General features: G+C 42.4%; 1 protein-coding gene across 13 annotated transcripts in view; it reads left to right on the top strand.

The window, feature by feature from the left end:
- NIN (ninein) overlaps positions 1-27,171 on the top strand; it is a 99,016-nt gene that overhangs the window by 44,417 nt on the left and 27,428 nt on the right. For 12 of the 13 annotated variants that reach the window (XM_032405074.1, XM_032405073.1, XM_032405078.1 and 9 more), the window contains 15 exons: positions 3,878-3,917; positions 5,247-5,437; positions 9,688-9,834; positions 10,523-10,690; positions 11,173-11,309; positions 11,619-11,759; positions 12,009-12,183; positions 14,678-14,788; positions 15,179-15,268; positions 18,653-18,791; positions 20,616-20,737; positions 22,061-22,566; positions 23,404-25,545; positions 26,827-26,952; positions 27,061-27,130. In XM_032405074.1, the coding sequence (XP_032260965.1) occupies positions 3,878-3,917; positions 5,247-5,437; positions 9,688-9,834; positions 10,523-10,690; positions 11,173-11,309; positions 11,619-11,759; positions 12,009-12,183; positions 14,678-14,788; positions 15,179-15,268; positions 18,653-18,791; positions 20,616-20,737; positions 22,061-22,566; positions 23,404-25,545; positions 26,827-26,952; positions 27,061-27,130 (4,305 nt within the window). The remainder of the gene's footprint in view (positions 1-3,877; positions 3,918-5,246; positions 5,438-9,687; positions 9,835-10,522; positions 10,691-11,172; positions 11,310-11,618; positions 11,760-12,008; positions 12,184-14,677; positions 14,789-15,178; positions 15,269-18,652; positions 18,792-20,615; positions 20,738-22,060; positions 22,567-23,403; positions 25,546-26,826; positions 26,953-27,060; positions 27,131-27,171) is intronic. The other variant, XM_032405086.1, reaches the window with a different exon arrangement.

Below are 27,171 nucleotides of genomic sequence, written 5' to 3'. Positions count from 1 at the left end.
GCTGGATCTAGGTTTCTTACACAGGGCCACGGGAGAAATGTGTGCGTGACTGTCACCCTAGCGATTTTTTAACAAGTTCTCCCTTACCCGCCACCGCGTGCCCACAGTAGTTTGTGTGAGATTGTTTAAGCTGCCTGAGCTGCCTGGGCTTCAGAAGGCGGGGCTGAACCTGATGCCACCCGGTTAAGCTACCTCCAGGGTGTCCCGGTCTCAGGCCCCCATTCGGGTCTCCGACCAGTGTCCCTGATCTTTCCGCACTCCGCTAAGCTCGGGAGGCGCCGGCAGGAACCGCACCTGGGCCTCCTGCGAGGCCTCCTCTGTCCCAGGTCACAGGGCAGGACGAGGCCGCAGACATCACAGACATAGGAAATTCGTTTGGTGAGAATTTGAGGGCAGGTGGGTAAAAGAAATAGCAAGGTCGGACCTGTTCCTATTGCGTGAACGTCTAGAATAGCAAAGGAAATATAATCGTTTGCCACATTCCTTCAACCAAATGCACCAATTTTGATTATGTCTGTTTCCTTCCAGTCTTTGTCTTATTGTATAAATATTTTTGCTAGCAGCAGTCATAGTATAGAGAGCGTTTTTGTTACGGTCTTTCATTTAACATTTCATATTTTTCCATCTCCTACATGGTTTTATAATTATAGTTTTAATGACTACATTATGATGGATAATTGTAGTTTGTGCCCCATTGTTGAGGGTTTAAATTGTTTTCTGTACTCTTACAAAGAGTGCTAAATGTACATATCTATGCATATGCATTTTTCCTTTGACTTTACTATCATTAGAAATCATATGAAATTACTGGGTCGAAGAGTATGGACGTTTTTATGGCTTTCAAACATGAAGCAATTTTCTTTACTAAAAGGGTAATGTCCATCCACATTGCTACCAGTAACATTTTAACAGGCCTATTTTAAATCATAACCTTGATGGTAATAGGACTCCTATCTTAAATACGGCTAATTTAATGGGAACAAAGTGATTCCTTGGTTTTAATTTATACTTCTTTGCTGTTGAAATGAGTCTTTCCCCATATTTGTTTAATTGTGTTGCCTTTTATGTGAATTGTCTGTCTGTATTCTTTGCATATCTGCTGGACTTGGCATTTTTCTTACAAATTTATATGAATAACTGATACTTTCCCAGGGCCACCCAATTTAACGCCTTAAGTTTAAACATGGTAATAAAAATAAAATCTAGCAAAATAAATTTAATAGATACTACATAAACACATGAAATAAGGTTTTATAGTGCTTATTATGTGCCAAGCACAATTCTAAGCATTCTGCCCAACTCTGTGAAATATGTACTACTATATTCCCATTTTGTAGATGGAGAAACTGAGGCAAAAGCAATTCATAAATGTGTCCAGGCCAAATTCAGTAGATAAGGCAGTCTGGCTCCCATGTCCCCACACTCTTATTAGTTAGGAGGAAGAATCAGGGAAGGAGGGCAGCAGGGAATACTGTCTGAGAAGTGAATCAGATATAAGCATCCAGTCCCATAGACTCATGAAATATTTGAAACAGTATATTGGAGCCTCTTGCACCTCTGAACTAATTGCTCACTATTTTAAAGTGAATTGAGAGGTGAGCAAATGTAAGAAATAAACCTTTCTGTCACTGTACGCACCTCATTATGTTAGGAATTGTTACCGAGGGTTTTTTGAAGGTGTGTGTTTGCATTTTTCCATCTGTTTATCCTAGTGGGGGCTCCCTTTCTTGTTTGGGTCCAGTGATGATGCATATTCTCCTGTTACTTTTCCTGTCCATTTGTGCTGTTAAAAAATTGTCCCCTTCTCATGATTTTAGTAGGTTTTATTTTGAACGGTGGTTCTTAGATCATAGAAACCCATTTTATTTGTTTTAGGTGGACTTAAGGGATTCCATTTTAGGGTGCTTCCAACTTATATGCTGAATAATAAATTTTCACAATGTGGGGTGCCAAAGTATAAGAATTTAAATCTTCGCTCTGTGGGTGAGGAAATAGATACGCTGGGACAGACAGGCAGGCTGCTTTTATTAGTGGAGCTTTATTGATTTAAATCATTTCATATGACAATGGTTGAATTCTGCCCAGAACCAATAGTGTAAGAAAAACTGTACATTGGGCTGCTTACCCCACTGCTCCTTCCGTACCCCCACTGTGCCTCATACATCCACCAAGTCGGCACTGTGTCTTTATGAGGAAATGTTGACTGCTAAAATTGTAATCACAGACAAGCAAAAATCACACTGTCTCCTAATTCTGTTTCCATAACTACCATGTATATTAGCAACTTGCAGTTGTAATCTGAAGGAGTCGTAGTGAACTTCTGCATTTCGAGTCACGGCAAGAATGACCCATCTCAGCATCGTCAGTTTGGAGTTTCAGTATAGTGTGGCAGAACCGGGGAGACTCTCTGGTGCTAGCTTCAGTCTCTTTTTAAGTAAAATATGGAACTGTGAAACCCTGGGAGATCGCTGTCCTTTAGTTAATTGGAGAGGACCAGCATAGGTGAGTATGGGGAGGAAGAAAGTAGATGACCTCAACTCATCTCGGCTTGAATGAGATACCGAAAGTCAACATTCAAGCTAAGGATTTTGGGTGGCGCACTGTTTGCCATGAGAGATCCAAGCTCTTGGAGACGAGTTCATCAGGTGTATTTTCTGTTGCGTTTCTTTAGGATCCCAAGAAATCAGATCGTCTTGTATAGTTCAGCCATCACAGAGAAAGGGCTGGGTATTTGTTATCAAAGGCAGCTTCATTCATCAGGTTGGATCTCTGCTGAGACAGCAGCCAGCTTTCAAAAGGGGGGCTACCCCGTTTCTCAACAGGGTTTCCTGCAATGGTTGTAGACCCTCCCAACAGGAGTGATTAGGCAGCTCGCTGGCCAGCCAAAGGCCACCGTGGACCTACTCGTTGCCACTGACCGGAAGTAGACCTGTGCTGTGCTTGGCCGGTGGAGCAAGGGCTGGAGTTGTTCTGATTTGTGCCCTTGGCTCGGTGCTCTTGTGCAGTACACGGATTACAAATGTGTGCTGTGACTTGAAAAAGACCCAGTAGTAACACAGCACAATAGGGGCAAGATGGTCCAGTTCAGGTAATTTTCACGGCTTCTAATGCAATTTACCGGTAACATACATTTTATTTAACTTGAGCTTTCTAGCCTACCTGTTTTGGGTTGTGTATCTGTCTCCTTCCTCACTGTGTCACAGACACACTAGGCTCATTTTTGCCTCTGTGCTTCGGCAAACAGTGGCTTCTCCTTCCTTTTCACATGGCTCTCTCCAGCTCACCCTTCAGGCCTCAGTTTAGATGTTGCTTCTTTCAGGAAGTCTACCCTGATCTCCCGAGTCTGGAGGATCCCATTTAGGTACCCTCATTAACATTTTGAAAACTTGCCCATCGTGACACTTAATACGCTGCAATATTGTACTTTCTGTGTTCTTGTGTGCATGTCTTCATTAGCATATAAACTTCTCAAGGCAAGAAATGTGTTCTGTTCATAGTCGTATTCTGAAGATGTACCATAATACCTCGCACCCAGTACACATTGAAGAACAAATTCATAAATGCATGGTATGAATTTTTGTTGGTTGATGGATTCTGAATATTTGCTTTGGCTTTGTTTTATTGGCTGTGATAGGCTTTGCTGTTGAATGAGTCAATTTGCAAATGCGAAAGGCAAATCCCTAGTGAAATAGTGCAGCCGGCTATGTGGTGTTTCTTGAGTCTCTTCTTGATTGGCTGGTTGACTCAGGAGAGTTAACCTGGAGGGTTCTGAGTCATGTGACTCACCCAGGTGATGATTTCAGAGCCAGGGAGTGTTCTGATCTTGGAAAGACTGAATATGTACTAACGCACACTAATCTTCTCTTGCCTTCTCTAGCACTGGAAGACACAACGCAGTGAGGAGTATGAAGCAGAAGGTAGGAACCAAGTGTGTGTCCGGCTCTGCTGGTCGCAGGGCACTCAGACTCCACACCCCCTTTCCTGCAGCTCTCAGCCTTCTTCCCAACAGCCTCGCTTGCTGGAGGCCAGCCGAGAAGTAACCCTGAGAACAACAGCCATAAAAAATACTCATTCCCAGGGGAAAGTTCATAGTTTTAAAACCCTAGCATTTAACCTCATGCAAGGTATGGCAACTAAGATGTGGAATTTTACTTATGGGTCAATTACTCTCTTAAACAAACTTTGAAATTAATCTATGAGCAGTCCTAAACTAAATAGAGACCTATTAAAACGCACCCATTGACAAGTTTCAGATGGATGGACGAAGCCGCAGAACGTGTTGAACTGCTGGGGCCAGCAGATGGCACTGTGGTTCAGCTGCCAGAACCTGCTCCCACTTCTCAGGCTACCCTGGCGAAACTCCACTTAAGAGTAATTACTGTGTGTTCTCCAGGTCTCTAACCTGGAAAGACACAGCAGTAATGAGCTTAATTTCTTCAATAAATAGTAAGGGTAGCACTAAATGCACTTCTCAGCCTCCTAAGGTTCTTCCAGGCACACAAAATTGTGCCAGTAATTATCTCATGATTGAGTAATGACTTTAGAAATGTCTAACATGTAAGTGAAAAATTTACCTTGAAGTGAGAACTTTGAATAGAGGCTAAATACATTTTGATTTTTAAATAAGTCTGATCCTTAAGCGTTCAAATAAAACCTATCCTTAATGTTAAATGATTAGTAACATGCAATTTACAACCATTTATTCTTTCAAGTGGGTTTGTCTGTAGGGCAGAATATTTGAAGGTGTAAAGATTTGGAAACAGGATAATCCTGAGACTTTTATGATTATGTTATGATACTTATCATGAAATCATTTCCTTCTCAGTAAAAGCACTTCTAGTGCTTCGACTAGAAAGAGCGGCAATAGTGACGTCTGGTAGCTATAGTTGGGGCAGGGCATAGAAATCTCTCTGGACTGGCTCTCAACTAGCCTTCTCCCCCAGTCACACCGAAGCCTTAAGCCTGTGCTTGCTTTCAGTTGGAATAAAACAAACCTAGAACCTTGGTATGCCTGCGCAGGAGGTGTTTCTTGCATGGTGTAGAAAAAAAGGTGCCTCTTCACTCCAGTTGCAGCCCAAGAACCTGTGGTTCTATTTCATGTGAACTGCAGACTCAAATCAAAATGGAATCCGCATTGATAGTCTCTTTCCTGTAATATTGACTTTCAAAAAGCACAATTTTCTTTGAGGATAGGCTCTCTCTTTGCAATTCCTTTGCGGACAGCACAATAGATGTTTTTATTTCAGGTCAGTTAAGATTTTGGAACCCAGACGACTTGAATGCCTCACAGAGTGGGTCTTCCGCTCCCCAAGACTGGATAGAAGAGAAACTGCAGGAGGTTTGTGAAGACTTGGGGATCACCCGTGATGGTCACCTGAACCGAAAGAAGCTGGTCTCCATCTGTGAGCAGTATGGTCTGCAGAATGTTGATGGAGAGGTAAGTCTTACCTCATACTTTTATTCAGAAATAATCATGATAACGTCTAGACTGGCCACAGGCTAGGAAGAGCCATATGTTGGCTTCCTGCCACATGTTACAGAGACTCCAGTCTCTTTTTTCTCTAGGAAGTAAGCCATGAAGATTCTTCCTGGAGAAGCTCATGTTGTGTTATGGAAAACAAACAAAAAACAAAAAAACCCTGACAATAGCTGACACCCACTGAGCCCCTCGCTGTGCTAAGCATGTTACCCCACGTCATTATCAGCCATGACCTCAGTGCAGCCACGATGGCAGATACATTTGTAGAAGTGGCTTTCACAGAGCAAATGTGGGAAAACCCGGAGGACAGATTACGCAGGGAGCTGAGAAGATTGGAACTGGGCGAGTATTTCAAAGGCCAGGCTGATGAGTTTAGGTTTTTGGAGCGAAGATCTCATTATCAACCACAGAATGAGTAATATGTAGGACAGACTTCGATACTGAGGGTGGTCTGAGCTGCTTTTGTGGGGTATATTGGTGTTGGGACAGCCTGTGGCTAGGGGCCCAGCCGGGAGCCATCACAATATTCTGGTCATAAGGAAATGAAAAAGGGGAGGTTGGTGGTTTTGAACATATACAGAAGAATCTTGAAGGAGTCCCCAAAAGACTCCTGCTTGATAAGATTCTGAGCTTTGCCTTTTCTGAAGAATTAAGAGGGGAACTGGCAGGACTGGGTGCGTGAATAGCCATGAAACATGAGAATATAAATAATTCTAAGATTTGTCTTTCAAAGAGCTGAAAATAAGGAGGGACTCAGAGGTTGGGGCTGCAGTTGTAGTTGGGGGAATCTTTGATTATAATGATATTTGAAACCAATATTGTCTGCTTGCTCAGGGGCTATGTGGTATTATTTTCCTAAACTAGATATTTATCATCAAAAGCTACCAAGTAGCCGAATTTGCAGAAAAGCTTTTCCCCTCCTTCTCCCTAGAATATGTGACTGTTCTGTACCCTTTGACTATCTTTTTAATGGCTCAGTGGTCATTTATTTTTCAGTGTTGCTTGTTGAGTCATAAAATTAAATTCATCCTAAATTATAAACCAGTGCAGTATGCAGAACCTTGGGTGGTTTTGCCGAGAAATACTGCACACACTTGGATTATTTATCTAAGAGCAATTCTTGGAATAAACTGTAGCCGTTTGCGGAGTGTTACATTTTCTTCTGTGGTGGAGTTTCCAAAGCCCAGGAAAAAAAGTAGCCCATTTAGTTATTTTCCTCCGATCGGAGGATGAGTAAAAGATTACTCATTGAATATAGCTTTTACTTAATGTTTCCCCCCGCCAAAAAAAATCATGAAATACTATAGTACTTCATACTACTGGCTCTAGACCACAGAGGAGCTGAAAGTTCAAGATGATCTCATCACCCTGTAACTTGGGATCATAGGATTTCATGGCCAAAAGCAATTTTAGATTTTTAGACCTCTCATTTTATAGATAAAAAAGTGATGTCCCTGCTGCTTGTTGCCATTACCATGAAGGGGAACTAGATTCCCTGTCTCACGTACCCTGCTTTCCAGAAGCAAGGACAACTGTAGGGCGGGGATGGCAAACTATCGCCCTAGATGCCAAATATGGCCCAAAGTTTTGGGGGTTTTGGTTTTTTTCCTTTGGCCTGCCCAATGTTTAAAACTTGAACTTTTGCTACACTTTTTTTTTTTTTTTAAATCAGGAGATTTTTCTAAGAACCAGAATATTTGACTTCATTGTGCGAGCAGTGAGAGGTGGCCGGCGAGCTCCTTTGGACAGGGCATGCACTCACGTGCTGCTCAGTTCCCTGCTTTAAATGGCGCCACTCTGTGATGTCTCAAGACCACCCGGCCTTATTAATCTACGTTGCCTTCCTGGCTTCTCTGGGTATTTGGGTCTGTTAACCCTAGTCTGGTGCGTCATTTCCCAGCTGACACACTGGGAGATCAACCATCCGAGACCCAGCTGGTGTGTCATGAGGAGTAAGAATGTCCTCTGGGTTCTAGATTTGGCTCCTGCACAGGGCCCATTGCCCATTTGCCTTGCATTCTGTTCAGCCCAACCCTGCCTTCTGAATCCACAGCCATCTCTTCGCCACTTGCCCGCTCCCCTGTGTACAATTACTGGCAGGACTCACTTGCTCCGCTACTTTGAACAGATGAGGTGATGGGTTTTTTTAGGCAATCTGGAAGCTATGCGTCGACTTGGCTAAGGTCACAAGTCCCCAAGCAGTGTGGAGCTAAGGTTAGAGCTGAAATAATGCTTGTTAACTTCGGTCAGTGCACCTGGATTTACTGTGACTTCTGGCTTGGTGGTCCTGAAAGCCTAGTCCTCCAAGAAAGTGGTCTTCTGGTTGGTAAGAGCAAGACAGAAATGCTAAGGGATCTTAGTAACCCCAGAATCTCACCCCAAACACCTTTCCATTGGTTTTACCATTTAATTCTCTATTAAGAACTGTTCTTCTTCCAAAGATTTCCACTCTTTAGAATGGTTTCTTTAAAAAAAAAAAAAAAAAAAAAAATGGTTTCTTATTTCTGAGACCTCTCCAGAGGAAGTGGTATTTAAAAAAAGGATAGAGACAGATGTTCCCTATTGGATGTGAATTGGAAAGAAGCATTTGAAATAAATGCCTCAGGCACTTCCATGAAGAATAAAATAAACAGCTATGAGACGACAAACCCTAGCAATAGTCCAGACTTATGAAATGAATCGTCAAAATTTAAAGATGTGTCACAAAGAGGCCTTTGTTAGAATGGATCCAGTTGCAGACTCTAATGCCTCATGAGTAATTTTGCTGCTTAATCGGTTTCCTTGCCCCTCAACAACATGCGCATCACCTGAGAGCTTGTCAGAGATGCAGAATATCAGACCCCCTATATCAGAGTCTGCATTTTAACAAGATCCTCAGGTGATTTGTACAACGGAGGAGTTTCTGTATAGAAAAACCTTAGCCCCCCCCCCAGAGTAAAGAGGAATCCAACTGCCAGGAAAAAGGAGATCATTGCCTTTCCTCCCTGTTTTGTGGTATCAGTGACTCATATGCTGCTTTATTCATCCCTTTATATTCCTCTGTTGAGCTAGGGGACAAACCACCTCCTAGGCAAGCCTCTGGAAGGGACTATAATCCAGTTTCTCCTTCCCCAGTTATGTGATGAGGACTACTTATTGTTAGAGGGTACAAAATAGCCAGGCAAAATTCCCTTCTCTTTACATCTCTGGGATCCTTCCATTGGACACACACAAAATCTGTCTTATCTGATCTTCATTTCTCCTGTGCTAAAGCATTAAAACAAATAAAAACCCAAAACATGCAATGTTGTTCCAAGTAGTGCTCTTAATCCCAAGTCCTGGGTTTCAGACCCAAACTCTTAGATAATTGCAATCTGTCCCAGACTAAATTGTGCTGTTCTAACATACCAATTTCAAAAATTCAACGTAAGCAAAATATCGTGTAAAGTCACCACAATATAATGGCTTAATGTCTGTCCAGACTTTTTTTTTTTTTTTAAGAGAGGTAGGGGAGGGGCAGAGGGAGAGAGAGAATCTTTTTTTTTTTTTTTAAAGATTTTATTTATTTGAGAGAGAGAGAACACATGAGAGGGGATAGGGTCAGAGGACGAAGCAGACTCCCTGCTGAGCAGGGAGCCCGATGCGGGACTCAATCCAGGGACTCCAGGATCATGACCTGAGCCGAAGGCAGTCGCTTAACCAACTGAGCCACCCAGGCGCCCCGGGAGAGAGAGAATCTTAAGCAGGTTCCACGCCCAGTGTGGAGCCTGACGCGGGGCTCCATCTCATGACCCTGAGATCATGACCGGAGCTGAAATCAGGAGTCAGACACTTAACCGACTCTGCCACTCAGGTGTCCCCAGTCCAAACTTATTTCTATTATTACAACACTGGGAAGCTATACCTTTATCTTTTTAAAGTAAATTTTTAGTCCATAGAATAATCTATAGCAACATTAAAGATTACCCATTTTAGGAGTATGAATAAGAGAAAAAACAGTTGATTGCTAAATTGCGTAAGATTATGAAAATGGACGTTTACTTTGTGGAGGAGGAAGGATGTATTACTGAAAAGGAAAATAAATTCAGTGACATGAGAATAAAGGGACATGTTCTATTTCTGGAGCCTTAGGGTCAACAGTGGTGCCAATTTCTACTGGCCACAGATGTACTTTGGGCCTTGTGTTATTTTGAGGGAAATACTGAAAGTAAGTGGTTACTATTTTCTAGGTGCTTGAGGAAGTCTTCCATAATCTTGATCCTGACGGTACAATGAGTGTAGAAGATTTTTTCTATGGCTTATTCAAAAATGGAAAATCCCTCACACCATCAGCATCTACTCCCTATAGACAGTTGAAAAGGCACCTCTCCATGCAGGTAAGAAATAAATCGGAAGTGATTTCTCCGTGAGTAGAAGTTAAAACCCATTTGAATAGTTTGTAATGAACTAACCTGTTGTCTGAAGAAGAAGGAGAAGGAGAAAGAAGCAAAAAAAGAAGAAAGACTAAACCACTGGGAAGGAGAAGTTGGGTTTGAAAAATGACCATAAATTACAGCGTGGGAAGCCACTAATTATGCCCCTTAATGTTAGCTGTGGGTCAGAAGAAACCTGGTGTTAAGTAGAGACACGTCTGTGTCAAGGGACTTGCTACCCGATCAACTGTTTTTGATAAGTTTTGCATTCTTTTTTTTTTTTTTTTAAAGATTTTATTTATTTATTTGACACAGAGAGAGAGACAGCGAGAGAGGGAACACAAGCAGGGGAGTGGGAGAGGGAGAAGCAGGCTTCCCGCGGAGCAGGGAGCCCGATGCGGGGCTCGATCCCAGGACCCTGGGATCATGACCTGAGCCGAAGGCAGACGCTTAACGACTGAGCCACCCAGGCGCCCGATAAGTTGTGCATTCTTGACTCACTTGGGAAAGAAAGATCAAAGGGGCTGCATGACCTGTTTTTCTAGTAGCGTTAGAGAGCCATCTCTTCTGCTCATTGTGGTCAAGGCTGTCCAGTTTGGGTCAACGTCTGGTTGAAATGCCTAACCTGGCTCAAGTCTCTTTCTTCTTCCAGTCCTTTGATGAGAGTGGCCGACGCACCACAACCCCATCAGTGATGACGAGTACCATTGGCTTTCGGGTCTTCTCCTGCCTGGATGATGGGATGGGCTACGCATCCGTGGAGAAAATACTTGACTCCTGGCAGGAAGAGGGCATTGAGAACAGCCAGGAGATCCTGAAGGTATGGCAGCTAACATGGGAGAAAAAGGACAAATTGGGCAAGGGCTGAAAAATTCCAGTGTTTTTGAAACTGATTTGATTTGATTTCTCCTTAATGATTCTTCTTTTCACAAGATCTCAGAGATAAGAGGTAACTTTTCTTACCCCGTTTGACCAGGAGTCTGTTGCTAACTACTTTCCATGTTTTAACTCCTAAACTATTGACAAGTGCGGTGCTCTTAACTGATCTCTGGTTGGTAAAGATTAGAGTCACACTATTGTATTTATTTACAGTGGCAGATAGTATTTTTTTAAACATGCAAATAAGTACGTTGTTTCCTCAGAGAGATCTTAGATTGAAGATTGTCCCTAAGCAGTCACTAAAGAAATGTAATCATCCAGCTTCTTGACTATACATCCACTTCTCTGAGTTTGTATACCCTTCACTGCTTCCACTTTAGAGGACAGAACTTATAATGGTCTTTAACTTGTTCTGATTTCTAGGCCTTGGATTTCAGCCTTGATGGAAATGTCAACCTGACAGAATTGACACTGGCTCTTGAAAATGAACTTCTGGTCACCAAAAATGGCATTCACCAGGCGGCTCTGGCCAGCTTTAAGGCTGAGATCCGACATTTGCTGTGAGTTGGGTAGAAGGTTCACCTGCCCCGTTCCCTTTCCCACTTGTGCAACAAGTCCTTTAGATGCCTGTGATGCATTCTGTAGGCGGATGTGGCTTGTCTCCTAGCATATCACCACTGCGAAAACGAGGTAACGCTTAGATTTGCGTTAGGCTTTTGAAGGGAGCCATGGAAATGTCTTTCTGTTTGGAAGGGTTCTGGTTGTCTTGGTTTTGGTTTTGTACTGAAGCAAGCCAGATGAGAGCTTTTCTGGGTCTCCTTGTTGCTTAGAGACAGTTTCCCTTGAACTCGGTCTATTTCTCATTCTAGGGAGCGGGTTGATCAAGTGATCAGAGAAAAAGAGAAGCTACGCTCAGATCTGGACAAGGCTGAGAAGCTCAAGTCTCTCATGGCTTCAGAGGTGGATGATCACCATGCGGCCATAGAGCGGCGGAATGAGTACAACCTCAGGTGTGACTGGTAGGGCCACGTCCCTCCCTCCCACCACCCTGGCCCCTCTCGGTGGGGCTCAGCCTGTCTGCCTGGTTGGCCACACCCGGCTGGAGGGCCGTAGGTGTGGTCAAGCCTAAAGGAAAGCGGGACACATTAGATCCTTCAAGGAGCTTCCCATCTCTGTGACTTTCTGTTTCCATTTTTGGTGGATCTGCATTGGACCTCTGAGGGACTTGATGGCAGCTCATTGGCCTTCCTTTCTCACAGGAAACTGGATGAAGAGTACAAGGAACGGATAGCAGCTTTAAAGAATGAACTCCGGAAGGAGAGAGAACAGATCCTGCAGCAGGTGAGCAAGCAGCGTTTGGAACTTGAGCAGGAAATCGAAAAGGCAAAAACAGAAGAGAACTACATCCGGGACCGCCTTGCTCTCTCTTTAAAGGTAATCCTCCTATTAGGTCTCTGGCCTGTGTCCCTGCTGGGGATACTGCCTGGAAAACTAGGGCTCCATAAGAGGATGGTCTGCACAGGGCTCAGTCCCAGGATTCCCGGAAGTTTGCCTTGCTGAGTCATGACCCAGACATGGCCGAGCCCCTGCTGGGATCCAGATTTCAGGAGTAGCCAGGTTTCTGGTTTGCTGACAGTGCTGATTAGTGTATCTTGTTCTTCTTCCCCCCCAAGTTGCACTGAGTCCTTAGGGCTGTTGGACACCTGGTCGAGGCCCTCTCCGTTCCCTGTCTCCCACCCCAGGTCAGAGCAGATGGCATTAGCTCCTGCCACACAGAGCTCAGCAGCTTTGTTTCTTTGCTTCCAAATATGTCTTTTGCCTTACACATCCTCCTCTCCTTTCCTGTGTCTCAGGAGAGGAAGCGATCTTTCTCTTCATTGGACTGTGGTACAGTGTAGCAGTGTAGTCTAGAGATAAAGGGGGCCCGTTGTGGACTCAGTCTGCCTAGTTCCATTCTGGATACCACTCCATACTGGAACACCTTGATCACGTTATCCCAGCCTGTTTCCTTGTGTAGAAAGGAGCATATTTAAATATGTGGATTAAATGAGATGCTGCATATGCAGTGTTTGGAAGGTAATAAATATACAAAGAATATTAACAGTTGTTCCTGAAACTCCACACATGAAAAACTGAGCGAATTCTCCCACCCTCACCATCAAATTGCTTCCTTTTCGGAATTTTCTCCTTCATCTACATCATGACCATGTGCTGTCACAGAAGCTAAAATCCTCAGTCGTCCTCACTCATCGGTCTCTCAGACCTGCCGATGCGTTGAAAGGTCTCTCAGATTTATCCCCTTCATCTCCGTCTGCAACCTCTGCAGAGGTTCGGAATTCATCAGAATTTCTCAGCTGACCTGTGTGCACCTTTTCTTCCATCTCCCCACCGTCCCTGTGACCCCCCGAGTTACCTTACCGAAGAACTGACTGAAGAGCATGCTGTTATGCTTCGTTCAAGTGCAGCGTGGTAGCCCCGAAGGCCCCTGGCACGGAGCCTGGCCTCCTGCTTTTCCAACCACAGGTCCCACCAGTAGCCTCCCGCCCCCCAGCCATGGCCCTGAGCCCACCGCAACTGCCCTCAGCTCTCTTGGTTCCTCAGCGGGTCTTTAGGCTCCTTCACTGCTTTCTCCAACACGGCAGACCACAGGACTCTTTCATTCCCATGATGCTTGCTTTTTTCTTGCCAGAAGAGAAGGCATCATGGATGACCGTATCTACATCTGTCTCCCTCCCCACAGTCCAGATTGTGTTTTCCCTGTGGTCAGCAACAGAATCGGATTGGTTAGTTGCCAGAGCACCAGCACAGGCCTGATACGCAGAGATTGCTCCTAACTGTTTTGACATCTAAATTTAGACATACTCTGAAAGATTAGAGTTTTAGAACTGGCATTTTGGGAGAAGGTGGGGTTTTTTTTGTTTTTTTTTTTAAAGGAAAAAAAACTCTTCAAACACATTCTTTTTTTATTCCATATTGCTATGTGAGGGTGTGAACTAGAATGTATTAAAAATATACTGGCTTTATATTCTTTTGGCAAAATATACTTTGAAAATAATGTTCTTCCAATTAGCCTTTAACACTGGAACAGAACATACGTCTAAATGCACGTCTGTGAGGTTTAATTTATTTTTTTAAGCAAATGTGGGTAGAAATCTAGCAAGTATTATATATACAGGAAAAAAAAAACATCTTTTGTGGACTTCGGTTGATGTGTTATTTTATTATAATAATTTAAACATACAAGTTATGAAAAACCTTTATGTGCAGCTTTTATAGCATCAATAAAATTGATTTTCATTATTCTACTTTTTATACTTTTCTGAGTTCTCTTTTGCTATCAGATGAACAAGGTTTCCTGCCACCAATTTTGACAATATATTGAGAATGTTTTTCATGTCATTAAAGATTATATTGCGATGCTATCCAATAGAAATACAGTGCAAGCCATATATGTAACTTCACATTTTCAAATGGCTGCATAAAATGAAACAGGTGAATTTAATTCTGAATTTTATTTAATGCAGTATTTCTAAAACATTATTTTGACACATAATATACAAAAATTATTATTGAGCCATTTTACATTTTTGCCTTAACTTCTCAAAATCTGGTGTTTTATATACTTAGAGTACATCTCAGTTTGTGCTATACACATATTTCAAGTGCTCACTACCCACATGTGACTGCTAGTCGCTGCCATATTAGACAGCATCATTCTGTAGGATCAAAGAAAGAGGAGGCAGACTTTTGGGTTATAAGGTAAATATCAATTTTTTTATATTTACTTTTGTTCTCTCTAATCTACTGAAACTTTCAAGATGAACAAATTCTCTCAATCTAGGGCACGAATTTATGCATCCTATAAAAAGATACAACAGTTTGCTTATTTTTAGTTCAGTGTCCATTTAATTTCCCCTAATTTCTTCAGGAAAACAGTCGTCTAGAAAATGAGCTTCTGGAAAATGCAGAGAAGTTGGCAGAGTATGAGAATCTGACAAACAAACTCCAGCGAAATTTGGAAAACGTGTTAGCAGAAAAGGTAAATCTGTTTAAATTTGATCTCCTGACACGCAGCCCAAAGTGTAGTTTACTCAAAAGAGCAGAAGCAATGCCACCAAGGAAATGTCTATGAGGGAAGTATTTAGATGGTTCAAGGAGGCCGTCGGTTTGGCAGGGATGTAATTTCAGAGCTTGGATACGAAGGAAACATTGCCTAGCACTGAGAAGTGATCCCTGCCTTAGTTGAACACATCACTCTAGTATGTTCTTCCCATCATCCAGTTGGTAATGTTCTGCTTAAATGTCACATTCCTTTCATACTCAAGAGACCATACTCTGCGTGAACACCAGAAAGTGGGGCCTTTGGTGGGTTAAAGGTCTAAGAGGGACACTTGGGGAAAATGAAAACTATGTCCTTTTCCTTTTCTAGTTTGGTGACCTTGATCCCAGCAGTGCTGAATTCTTTCTGCAAGAAGAGAGGCTGACGCAGATGAGAAATGAATATGAGCAGCAGTGCAGGGTGAGTGACTAAAGAGAACCTAATACGTGGAAGAGGGCCTGGGTTCAAATCCCACTTCATCATTTACTAGTGACCATAAGCAAGTCACTTAATAATCTGTGCATGCCTCAGTTCCTCATCTGTAAGATTGGTAAACATAAGGGTACCCTCTCAGTAGGTTGTTGTGAAGAGTCAATGAGTGAATATTTGTAAAGTGCTTAGAACAGAGCCTGGAACATAGTAAGCACTTAACCCAAATGTTAGCTGTTATTATCTAGTATCCCCAAAATATTAGGGAATCAGGCAAACTGCATTTAAGTCTGCCTTATCTAGGTCAGAAATTGCTAGTGCTTAGAGGAGAATATAGTTTTATTCCAAGTGGAGAAATATGTGGTCATGTTGATGCCTTAATCAAACACTGCAGACCTAATCTGATGTAATTTGCTTTTGTCCTGTGGTTTTTGGGGTTTTTTTTCTGAATACATTCCTTATTTTATTCACAAAATGCAAATAAAGCAAAACCACTCAAGTCTTTAGCCAGTAAATCATCACAAATTCCTACCAGAACTGGCACAAAAACAGACATATAGACCAATGGGAACAGAATAGAGAGCCCAGATATGGACCCTCAACTCTATGGTCAAATAATCTTCGACAAAGCAGGAAAAAATATGCAGTGGAAAAAGGACAGTCTCTTCAGTAAATGGTCCTGGGAAAATTGGACAGCCTCAGGCAGAAGAATGAAACCGGACCATTTCCTTACACCATACACAAAGATAAACTCAAAATGGATGAAAAACCTCAATGTGAGACAGGAATCCAAAATCCTAGAGAACATAGGCAATAACCTTTCGACATTGGCCACAGCAACTTCTTTCATGACACGTCTCCAAAGGCAAGGGAAACAAAAGTGAAAATGAACTTTTGGAACTTCATCAAGATAAAAAGCTTCTGCACAGCAAAGGAAACAGTCAACAAAACAAAGAGGCAACCCACGGGAGAAGATATTTGCAAATGACACTACAAAGGGCTGGTATCCAAGATCTATAAAGAACTTCTCAAACTCAACACCCAAAAAAACAAATAATCAAGTCCAAAAAATGGGCAGAAGACATGAACAGACACTTCTCCATAGAAGATATACAAATGGCTAACAGACACATGAAAAAAATGTTCATCATCCTTAGCCATCAGGGAAATTCAAATCAAAACCACATTGAGATACCACCTTACACCAGTTAGAATGGCAAAAATTGACAAGGCAAGAAACAACAAATGTTGGAGAGGTTGTGGAGAAAGGGGAACCCTCTTACACTGTTGGTGGGAATGCAAGTTGGTACAGCCATTTTGGAAAACAGTGTAGAGGTTCCTCAAAAAATTAATAATAGAGCTACCCTATGACCCAGCAATTGCACTACTGGGTATTTACCCCGAAGACACAGATGTAGTGAAAAGAAGGGCACCTGCACCCCAATGTTCATAGCAGCAACGTCCACATAGCCAAACTGTGGAAAGAGCCGAGATGCCCTTCAAAAGATGAATGGATAAAGAAGATGTGGTCCATATATACAATGGAATATCACTCAGTCATCAGAAAGGATGAATACCCAACTTTTGCATCAACATGGATGGGACTGGAGGAGATTATGCTAAGTGAAATAAGTCAAGCAGAGAAAGTCAATTATCATATGTTTGGAACATAAGGAATAACACAGAGAAGGAAGGGAAAAATGAAGGGGGGGAAATCGGAGGGGGAGACAAACCATGAGAGACTATGGACTCTGAGAAACAAACTGAGGGTTTTAACGCGGGGAGGGGGGTATGGAGATGGGTTAGCCCGGTAATGGGTGTTAAGGAGGGCATGTAGTGCACGGAGCACTGGGTGTTATACGCGAACAATGAATCATGGAACACTACATCAAAAATTAATGATGTACTATATGGTGACTAACATAACATTAAAAAAAAAAAAAATCCCTACCAGAAAAGACAAAAACATCCTTATAAATAATAGCAATCTTTGATTTTTTTTTTAAGTAACTCTCCTAAGTTTAGGAATTTGGGATTTTTTTTCCTTAAATCACAAACACTGATTTTAACAAGGGAAAATATAACAGTTCTAACTACTTTTAGAAAATTGTACACGTCCAGAAATGAGGAAAATAATCACTTCCTTATGAGGTTGCTTATAGCCTGCCTTCCTGGGAAATACACGTGCACATTTTGAGAAAAGAAATGAAACAATGCCACTTTTACAATTAAGTTTTGGCTCTTGGCTCTAATCACGTAGAGGTGTTTTCCTTATAGATCTTTAAAGTTATGATTTCTTTAGTAAAATCTGTCCTCTCTCTCCCCAAATTCCCCAAATCCCCCAAATCCATTCAGCGTTCTTTTTTAAAATAGATTTATATACCATTCACCCATACAATTCACCCATTTAATGGGTATAGTTTAGTATCTTTTAGTATATTCACAGAATTGTACAGTCATTACCATAATCGAGGTTAGAACATTTTCATCACCCCAAAAAGAGACTCCAGTTCCACTTAGCTGTAATCACTCCCTAGGCAACTAATAATCTACTTTTTGTCTCTGTAGATTTGCCTATTCTTTACATTTCACGTAAACAGAATCATACAATATGTGGTCCTTTGCCACTGGCCTCCTTCACTTACTGTAACGTTTTCATTGTTCATCCATGTTGTAGCATGTATCAGCACTTCTTTTAATTGCTGCGTTATATTCTCTTGTATGGTTATACCACATTTATCCATTCACTAGTTGAACACTGGGCTTAGTCTGTTATGAATAATGCTGCTATGAACATCTGTGTGCAGGTTTTTGTGTGGATAGGTTTTCATTTCTCTTGGGTATATATCTAGGAGGGGAATTGCTGGGTTATAAGATTACTGCGTGTTTAACCTTTGGAGGAACCACCAAACTTTTCCCAAGGGGTTTGTACCATTTTACATTCCCACCAATGTGAGAGTTCCAGTTTCTGCACATCCTTGCCAACAGTTCTTGCTATGTCTTTTGGAGTCGAGCCATCCCTAGGGGTTATGAAGTGGTGGGTGTTTTATTTGCATTTCCCTGATGACGAAAGATTTTGAGTATCTCTTCAAGTGCTTTTCAGCATATCTCTTTTGGAGAAAGGTCTGTTTGAAATCCTGTGCCTATTTTTAAATGGATTGTCTTTTTATTATTGAGTTGTAATAGTTCCTTATAGATTCTAGTTACAAGTCCCTTATCAGACCACATAATTTGCAAAAACTATTCTGCCACTCTGTGGGTTGTCTTCTTACTTGCATGATATTCTTCGAAACAAAAGGTTTTAGTTTGGTGATGTCGTTTACTTTTTCTTTTGCTGCTTGTGCTATAAGACTGGTGTTGGTTTTTAAATTCGAGGTATTACAAGACCAAGTGGATGAACTCCAGTCTGAGCTGGAAGAATTTCGCACACAAGGCAAAGTGTTGAGACTTCCCTTGAAGAACTCACTGTCAGAAGAACTTGATGTTAACACGGGTTGCATCGAGCCTGACCAGAGTAAGCCATTCTGACATCTTTTCAGAGGCTGTGCCTTTGGTTTTTACTGTTAGGGCCATGTTTGAATGTAAAATTGCACAACTTTGGCAACCAACAAAAACTAAACAGAAAAACCCTGGCAATGTTTTCTTGAGCTATTTCACTTGTGGTCTGTTTTTTCATTTGTCTTTAAAGTCTTTATGAAAATATTTCTGATTTTTATGTGTACCAGCAAAGGAATGGAAAAATCAAACCACAAGGATATTTGCTTTGTTTTAAAAAAAAAAGAAAAAACTGGCCTCAAGTCTGAGAATCTAAGGCCTTGGGAGTGTAAGAATTCAGGCACTGAGCTCTTGCTGAATCCTCCCTTTCTTAAGGAGTGCCTCACGGGGATGGTGATGGTGATGGTTTGGGAGACCAGGCCAACCAGAAACCAGGATTCAGTTTTCTCACGCTGGCTGTGTTAAATATCAGCATTGTCTCTGTAAAACAACAAATAAATAAGTGTTGGTTGACTGTGCCTTTGAGGAGGATTTTGGGTGGCGAGGTGGAAAGGCAGAGTTGTTTGGCAGCCCTGCTCCATGCATTATTAGCTCTTTTCCTCCCTCCTGTTATTCTGCCTCTTTCCTCCCTGTCCTGAGTTTGAATTTCAGAAGGGGCTCATAATAAATTCTTCTGTTATAGTCTTCTCCACTGCTACAGAAGTACAGGTTCTTACAAGTTTGTTTATTCCTCCTCTTATCTATTCACTGTAGAATAAATAAGGGATTGGGGAGGGGACTGGGAGAGAGCTGAAGACCTTTCCTGTGGTTCTAAGTACGCGGTCGGTAGCCTTACTGTAGTGTGAGGATGGAACCCAACAGATCGTATGATGCATCTCAGAAGCTTTTCTGGAACTTTTTCTGTAGTGTTGGGCGTCCTCCTCATAGGTGTGTGAAGCTGTGCCATCTTGGGTTTGCTTACACCCCAAGTATCTCTTCTCAGTTGGGGATATGCCAACTGAAAAGAAAGAATAGATGAAAAGAAACCCCAAGGCAAGACTGTCAATCCGAGATGCCAGACAGGCCCTTTCTCCCATCTGCCTATGGGCCCCCACAGGAAAAACCTTTTTGAATCCCCTGCCTTCAGAGATTTCCACATAGTATTAGACATCATCACTTTGTCTGTGTACTGGCTCAGCCTCCAATTTATGCTTCACATTTCAGTGTTCTTCTCAGTCACCATGATGGGCAGTTGTGGAAGTGAACCCATATGTATGAGCTGAGAATTTTTCTCCCAAACTGCCCATATCTAGGTTCCTAACCAATGCCCTATTTTTTAAAATTTTAGCTGATAATTTAAAATGGGGTTCCACTTGCACTATAGGAAATCAATATTCTAATACTCAATCTTCTGTAACCGAGTGGTGGGTTCGAGATCTTGACCCATGAAGGTAATGCCTCCAGGCGTCTTCTGCCACACTGCCCCCCTGCTAGTTTGTCTGAGGGATAGAAGGCTGGTTGGTTTCACCAAGTTACCTCACTCCACAGCATTTTCGTTTAGAAGGTCACCTTTGAACAGTTTCCACCCCTACCCCCTACCCACCTACTCTTCAAAAAGATGGATTCTATTAAGGTTTGGCACAGAGTCTGCCAATGAAAGAATCTTACCATACTGCCTGTTCACCTTCATTTTTAATACTTGAAAACAAGAAACCTCTTGGCTTCTATGGTTTCCTAGTAGATCTCATTAGTGGTAATTTAGGCTGAAAATTTTTCCTTAGTTTAACTGGATGTCCCTCCTCAGATGCCAGTTGTGTTATTGAAAGAACCTGCCGCAGGGTCAACAGATCCCATGTGTTTTCAGGGCTTGGTTCTGAAGAATGCAATCCATTGAATATGAGCATCGAGGCGGAGCTGGTCATTGAACAGATGAAAGAACAACATCACAGGGACTTATGTCGCTTGAGACTGGAGCTTGAAGAAAAAGTAAGTCCTTCTTATCCTGTTCTCTCATTTCTTTGAGCTCTGACAAGCTTTTGCATGTAGGATATTCTTAATTCTTTTTACTCATAGATAATCACCTTCTATGCATTTCCTCTTGTGTCTGGAGGCTACCAAAAACCCCCTTCCTCATGATGGTTTCGTAGGCTGACCATGAGGCCTTTTCCTCCTAGGAGAGAATTTCTCCAGAATGTATTCTCTTCAGCCCTAGCAAGCATGAAACTTGAAGGCCAATACATTATTTCCAACTGGTCCCAAAACATCTTAATAAAACCAAAAAAGCCCTTTGATATAGCTAGCATTAGGTACAAGTTCTGAATCTTGGCCTCCAAAACCCTCCACGATGTTGCTTCGACTTATATTTTTAGTCTTTTCTTTCACCTTCTCCTCTTGTCAAACCAGTAGTTCGCTGTTCTTCATCAAACTGTCCTCTTTTGTTCGTGCTATTACATGCTATGTGATTTCTTTCTATCTCTTGAAAGTCTCCTTCCCTTTCAGAGTTTATATCAAATGCTACCTCTTGCATGAACCCATTCCTGAACACCCTTGACCAAATGTGATATTTTTCCCTCTTTGGATCTCCAGGTTACATCATAGCTCTCTGTTTTCTATACCTTTTATATTTTTCAGTCTGCCTTGTGGTATACTTGTTTGTACTTGTCAAAACCACGTCTAGGGTGGTTTCTCCTGGATGGCAGGACTGTATCTTACCCAATATCGTGTCCCCACAAGGCCCACAGAATGCCTGTGATAGGTGTTCAAGAAATATTTGAATTTAATTAGTTTAAGACGCTACATCTACAGTTGGACAGGATGCCTGGGAAGACAAATGGTATCTATGTGAAAGTCTAGTCATTTTTATCAGAGTTGTTCAGAAACTAATAAAATTTGGGGCACCTGGGTGGCTCAGTTGGCTGAGCGTTGGACTCTTGATTTCGGCTCAGGTCATGATCCCAGGGTCATAGGATGGAGCCCTGCATTAGACTCCCCACTCAGTGCGGAGTCTGCTTGAGATTCTCTCCTTCTGCTCCCTGCCCCTCGCCCTGCTCGTGTGCATGTGTGCACTCTCGCTCTCAAATAAATAAATAAATAACATCTTTAAAAAATAATAAAATTCAACGGAGTTAAAAAGGAAAGCAAACTATGCTTGACTCAAATATATCTTATTTAACATGTTTTAAAGTTGTTAAAATGGGAAAACTGAAGAATGTCTCATGTCTCATAGGCAAAAAGTAGCTTACAGCCCCGATCACCTTTCCACGGCCTTGAGTTGAATAACATTATGGTGGTTTTGCTTTCTGACCTTAGGTGCACCGTTATGAAAAGCAGCTAGATGAAACCAAGGTTGCCTGTGAAAAGGAGCAAGAGAACATGAAGCAAAAGTATGAGAATGAAGTACATGTCTTAGAAAAACAAATAAGTGACCTTAAAAATGAAATTACAGAACTTCAGGGCCAGATAGTGGTGCTCAAGGAGGCACAGCATACAACTACCTGCAGACACGAGGATGAGAAAAAAGAACTGCAAAAGAAGTGGGATGAGGAAAAGACTCACCTGCAGGAGAAGCTGAGGTTGGAACATGAGTTGGAACTCAAGGCTAGCCTAGAGCAGGCAGAGGAAAGCTTTAACCGAGAGAGAGAAGGACTCATTCAAAATGGCACCTGGACAGAAGAGAAAGTGAGAGGCTTGACTCAGGAACTAGAGCAGTTTCACCAGGAGCAGCTTAAAAGCCTGATGGAGAAGCACACTCTTGAGAAAGAGGAGTTGCGAAAAGAGCTCTTGGAAAAACACCAAAGGGAACTTCAAGAGGGAAGGTAAGAAAATAGGGGGAAATGGAGAAACCCAGGGCACTGTACCTTGGGGGCACCAGAAGTTCCAGTCAGTTAAGGAGACTTTGACTAGACTCTAGTTTCTCAGCCCGTTTGCCCACAGACATAAGCCTACCCTGGGGTTATTGGAACTGTTTTGTTTTTTTTCAAAGACCGTATTTCTTGTATCAACAAGTATCCTTTCAGGTTCCAGATGAGAATAATTATTGTGTCCGAGAAACGCTATTTGTAAGCTAAATTCTGGGTAAAGTTCTATTCCTCCCCAAAGCGTGAAATGCCGCTTTGTGCTTACCTTCCTCACGTGAAATCTCAGGTACATTTGAGGGCTTTGATGCTTCATTCTATGATTAACTGGGTGCTGCTTTATTAAATTAGAAGGAAAAATGTAATGATTATGTTAATAGGTATGGTTTATAGGACTACTGTCCTTGCAATGTATACTTAATTAAAATGAAGGAATTTTATATATTTCCCAAGTTAGGGATTAGGTTAATATGCGTTTGATCATTGATGTAAAATCAGCTTACATTTTCCATAAACACACACATCCCAGGAGTATGCCAAAGAAGTTGGTTTCCAAATTTTCCCTCTTAAGTGCAGAGAGAGGTAAGTCTTATAAATTAATTATGGCTGCCAGTCCTAGCTCTCAGAAATGAGATCCTGTCTCTGTAGAAATCAATTACGTAGGAATAAGTGAGGGCCGTTTTTAGAAAGGGTTTAGATTGTTTGCCTGGCAACTTCTTCTGTGCATGGGGAACTGTTTTTTGTTTGCTTCTCGAATTGGTGGCAGTTTCAGTAATGCTGTATGTTGACTACATTTAGGGAAAAAATGGAAACTGAGTGTACTAGAAGAACCTGTCAGATAGAAGCCCAGTGTCAGGCTGATTGTCAGAAAGTCACTGAGAGGTGTGAAAATGCCCTGCGAAGCCTGGAGGGGCACTACCACCAAGAGCTGAAGGAGCTCCTGGAACAGCAGCTTGAGGAGAGATCCCAGTGGGAGTTTGAGAAGGACGAGCTCACCCAGGAGTGTGCAGAAGCCCAGGAGCAGCTGAAAGAGACTCTCCAAAGAGAGAAAGCCACTTCTCTGGTCTTGACCCAGGAGAGAGAGATGCTGGAGAAAACCTACAAAGAACATTTGAATAGTATGGTTGTTGAAAGAGAGCAGCTACTCAAAGACCTGGAAGATCTAAGAAACGTGTCAGAAAGTCAGCAAAGCCTACTGTCCGACCAGATCCTTGAGCTGAAGAGCAGTCGTGAAAGGGAGCTGAGGGACGGTGAGCAGGTCCTGGGCCAGGCAGGTGCCTCGGGGCATCTGGCCGGCCAGCCGCTGGAGAAGCTAGCAATGGAACGGGACCGGGAGAAGCAGGAGATGGTGTCCGGGCTGCAGGCCATGGAGAGTGTCCACAGAGTGACCTGTGAGAAAGCAGACCAAGAGAGGGCTGAGATGAGCACAGACATCTCCAGGCTTCAGAACAAAATTAAGGAAATGCAGCAGGCATCTCCTCGGTCCAGGAGAGAGAGTGGCTGCCAGGCAGCAGGAGGGGAGGCGGCGGAAGGAAGTGGAGCCATGTCCCTGCTCCAGCAAGGAAAGCAGCTGTTGGAAGAGAATGGAGATGTCCTCTTAAGCCTGCAGAGAGCTCATGAGCGAGCAGTGAAGGAAAATGTGAAAATGGCCACGGAAATTTCGAGATTGCAACAGAAGCTGCAAAAATTAGAGCCGGGCTCGGTAATGTCTTCTTGTTTCGATGAGCCAGCTACTGGGCTATTTGGAAATTCTGTGGAACAAACAGAGCCCTTTTTGCTGCCAAATCAAATGAAACAAGTAGAAGGTGTAAGCCCACGGTGCGTCCTCAGTGACCTACCGGACGATGAGGCCCCGGATCTGGGCAGTCCAGGGACGAGCTCTGCTCAGAGACAGGCGGTCAAAATGGAGGAGTCTGAAGCATCAATGGAGAGTTTTTCCGAGCTCGAAAATAGCGAAGAGACCAGGACTGAGACCTGGGACCTGAAGAATCAGATTTGTCAGCTTAAGGGACAGCTAACGATCCTGCGTGCAGACTGCAGTCGAGCTTCTGAAAAGAAACGGGACCTCCTTTTTGACGTCGCCGTGCTGAAAAAGAAACTGAAGATGCTTGAGAGAATCCCCGAGGCTTCCCCCAAGTATAAGCTGCTGTATGAAGACGCCAGCAGGGAAAATGACTGTCTCCAGGAGGAGCTGCGAGTGATGGAGACGCGCTACGACGAAGCCCTCGAAAGTAACACAGAGCTCACTTCGGAAGTTTTCAAACTGCAGCACGAGCTAAAGAAAGCGGAAGAGGCGACGGAAACGTTCTTCAGCCTGGAAAAGAGTTACGGTGAAGTCAAGAGAGAAAACGAGGAGCTGCATGTTCTGGTTTTGAGACTTGAGGGTGCGCTGGAGAAGCTGCAGGCCAGAGCGGCGCTCCAGCGTGACTGCTGCTTATGGGAAGCCCGCTTGGCTAAGCTGGAAGGCCCGCCCGATGGGAAGGTGCCCGAACCCCACCAGACGCTGGAAGAGTGTGTGCCCGAGGTGAGGGACGTACACCGTATTATAGAAGAACATTATCAAGACCACCAGTACCTCGAGCAGGAGAATACACAGCTTCTGGAAAGAGTACAAGCATGTGAAATTGCCTGGCTACACAGACGAGTCCGGACACATGGAGAACAGCCCCGAGTACAGAAGCAGGTTTTACCGGAGGAAGAAGACACTGCCCTCCTAGGCCTTCGAGACAGACACCTTCCGCGTCAGGCCACGATAGCAGAGTTAGAACTGGAGAAAAAAAAGCTGCAGGAGCTGACCAGGAAGTTGAGGGAGAGAGTCACTGCTTTAGTTAAGCAAAAAGGTGTACCTTGTCAAGGAGAAAACGAGGAGGAGCTGAAGGCAATGATGCACGACTTGCAAATCACGTGCAGTGAGATGCAACAGAAAGTTGAACTTCTGAGGTAACGTATATGCCTTCTGAGCTCCCTGGACTCCCAAGAGCACCTCACCACATCTAACTCCCACTGCTTGCTCTGCCTAGAGAAACTAACCTGTTAGCCTTCGAGAAGAGAGCGCTACTGTAGACTTCCTTCTGCTTCTGTGTCGCATTAACAAATAGAATAACCTGGCCTAGGAGGCATTCCCTTCCTCTATGGGAGATAAATGTCGTTCGTTGGGGGTGTCATAATGGAGAGTGTGTGCCATTTAACCATGTGCATCATCAGTGTATGTCAAGTCTTTAACTCTTTCTCTAGCGTTTCATTTGGATCGATAGTTGTTTTGGTTTTGGTTTTTGCTCAATGTTAGTTATTTTCTTCATGTGATGGAACGTGTTCTATGAGAATGCCGTTTATTATTAACTCACTTGGTAGATAAGAACTCTTATCCTGTACTAATGTAGGAAAAATGTCATGCTTTGTTGCTTAGAGTTTTTCCCTTATAGCACTTGAAGTACATGGCTGATATTCTGTAAACAATGGAAATTCATCTTAGAACGTAGAATTTTATTGAAGAGCTATCAGAGTCTTATAAATGTGCTCAAAATAAAGATAAAAAATGAAACTAATTTGAACATTGCTCACTTGACTTCATATGAGTGCAATTGTCTTCTAGCAAATTTGGTTTAAAAAAAACTTGTAAAATATTACATGTTTCTGAAATATCTTGATAGGAAACAAAGTAATTCTAGATGTAGTTTTTCCTCTTCAGACCATTTTTAGTTCTAAAAATCAGAATGTAATGAGCCGAAAAAAAATCACAAAGTAAACATGAGTGTACATATTTCAGTGTGGTCCTTTGATTTATGTACTGAATTCTCTTTCTCTAGGAACCCTGAGGCCTGTAACTAAAGCTAATACAGCTTAGTATTAGGCTTATGCCTATCCAGCGCCCAGAGCAAGTAGGACTTGAGACTGAGATAAATGAAGTTATTTGCTCAAAGCTGTATGCTTGCCACTGAAAAAAAGTAGCAACCATGGTGGGCAGAGTCTCAATTCCTGTCTCTGTGCTCAAGTGTTTTAGCCACACTTCCCTAACGTCTTTTTGTGAAATTCTTAACTTCCCAAAAGAAATGAGTCAATATGTCATAGCTTGACTTCCATTACTAAGAGTCTACTAATTTAGACTTCTCTTTTTAACGGGCATGGACTGCTTGTTTTATTGGAAGTTACTAGAAAGCATTTTCCAAAGATGCCAGATGACTGCCTTGTTATAACTATTTTTTTTTAATCTCTGTAATTCAGATATGAATCTGAGAAGCTTCAAGAAGAAAATTCTATTTTGAGAAATGAAATTACTACTTTAAATGAAGATGATAGCATTTCTAACCTGAAATTAGGGAAATTAAATGGATCACAGGAAGAAATGTGGTAAGACATATACTTACATTTTCTTCAGGCATTTTTGCAAGGACTAAAACTGTTTTTCTTCAACTTTTAAAGCCTAACTCTTAGGTTATATTTTCACTGTCCCTTTAGGCAAAAAATAGAAACTGTAAAACAGGAAAAAGCTGCAGTTCAGAAGATGGTTGAAAATTTAAAGAAACAGGTAAGGAGATACTTAGTATTTCCCAGTGTTTCTTGATTCTG

This window comes from Phoca vitulina, unplaced genomic scaffold (genome assembly GCF_004348235.1).
Source record: "Phoca vitulina isolate PV1807 unplaced genomic scaffold, GSC_HSeal_1.0 scaffold7, whole genome shotgun sequence".
Classification (NCBI taxonomy): Eukaryota; Metazoa; Chordata; class Mammalia; order Carnivora; family Phocidae; genus Phoca; species Phoca vitulina.
Note: the sequence above shows the minus strand (reverse complement) of the source record. Positions and strands in the feature narration are given on the sequence as shown.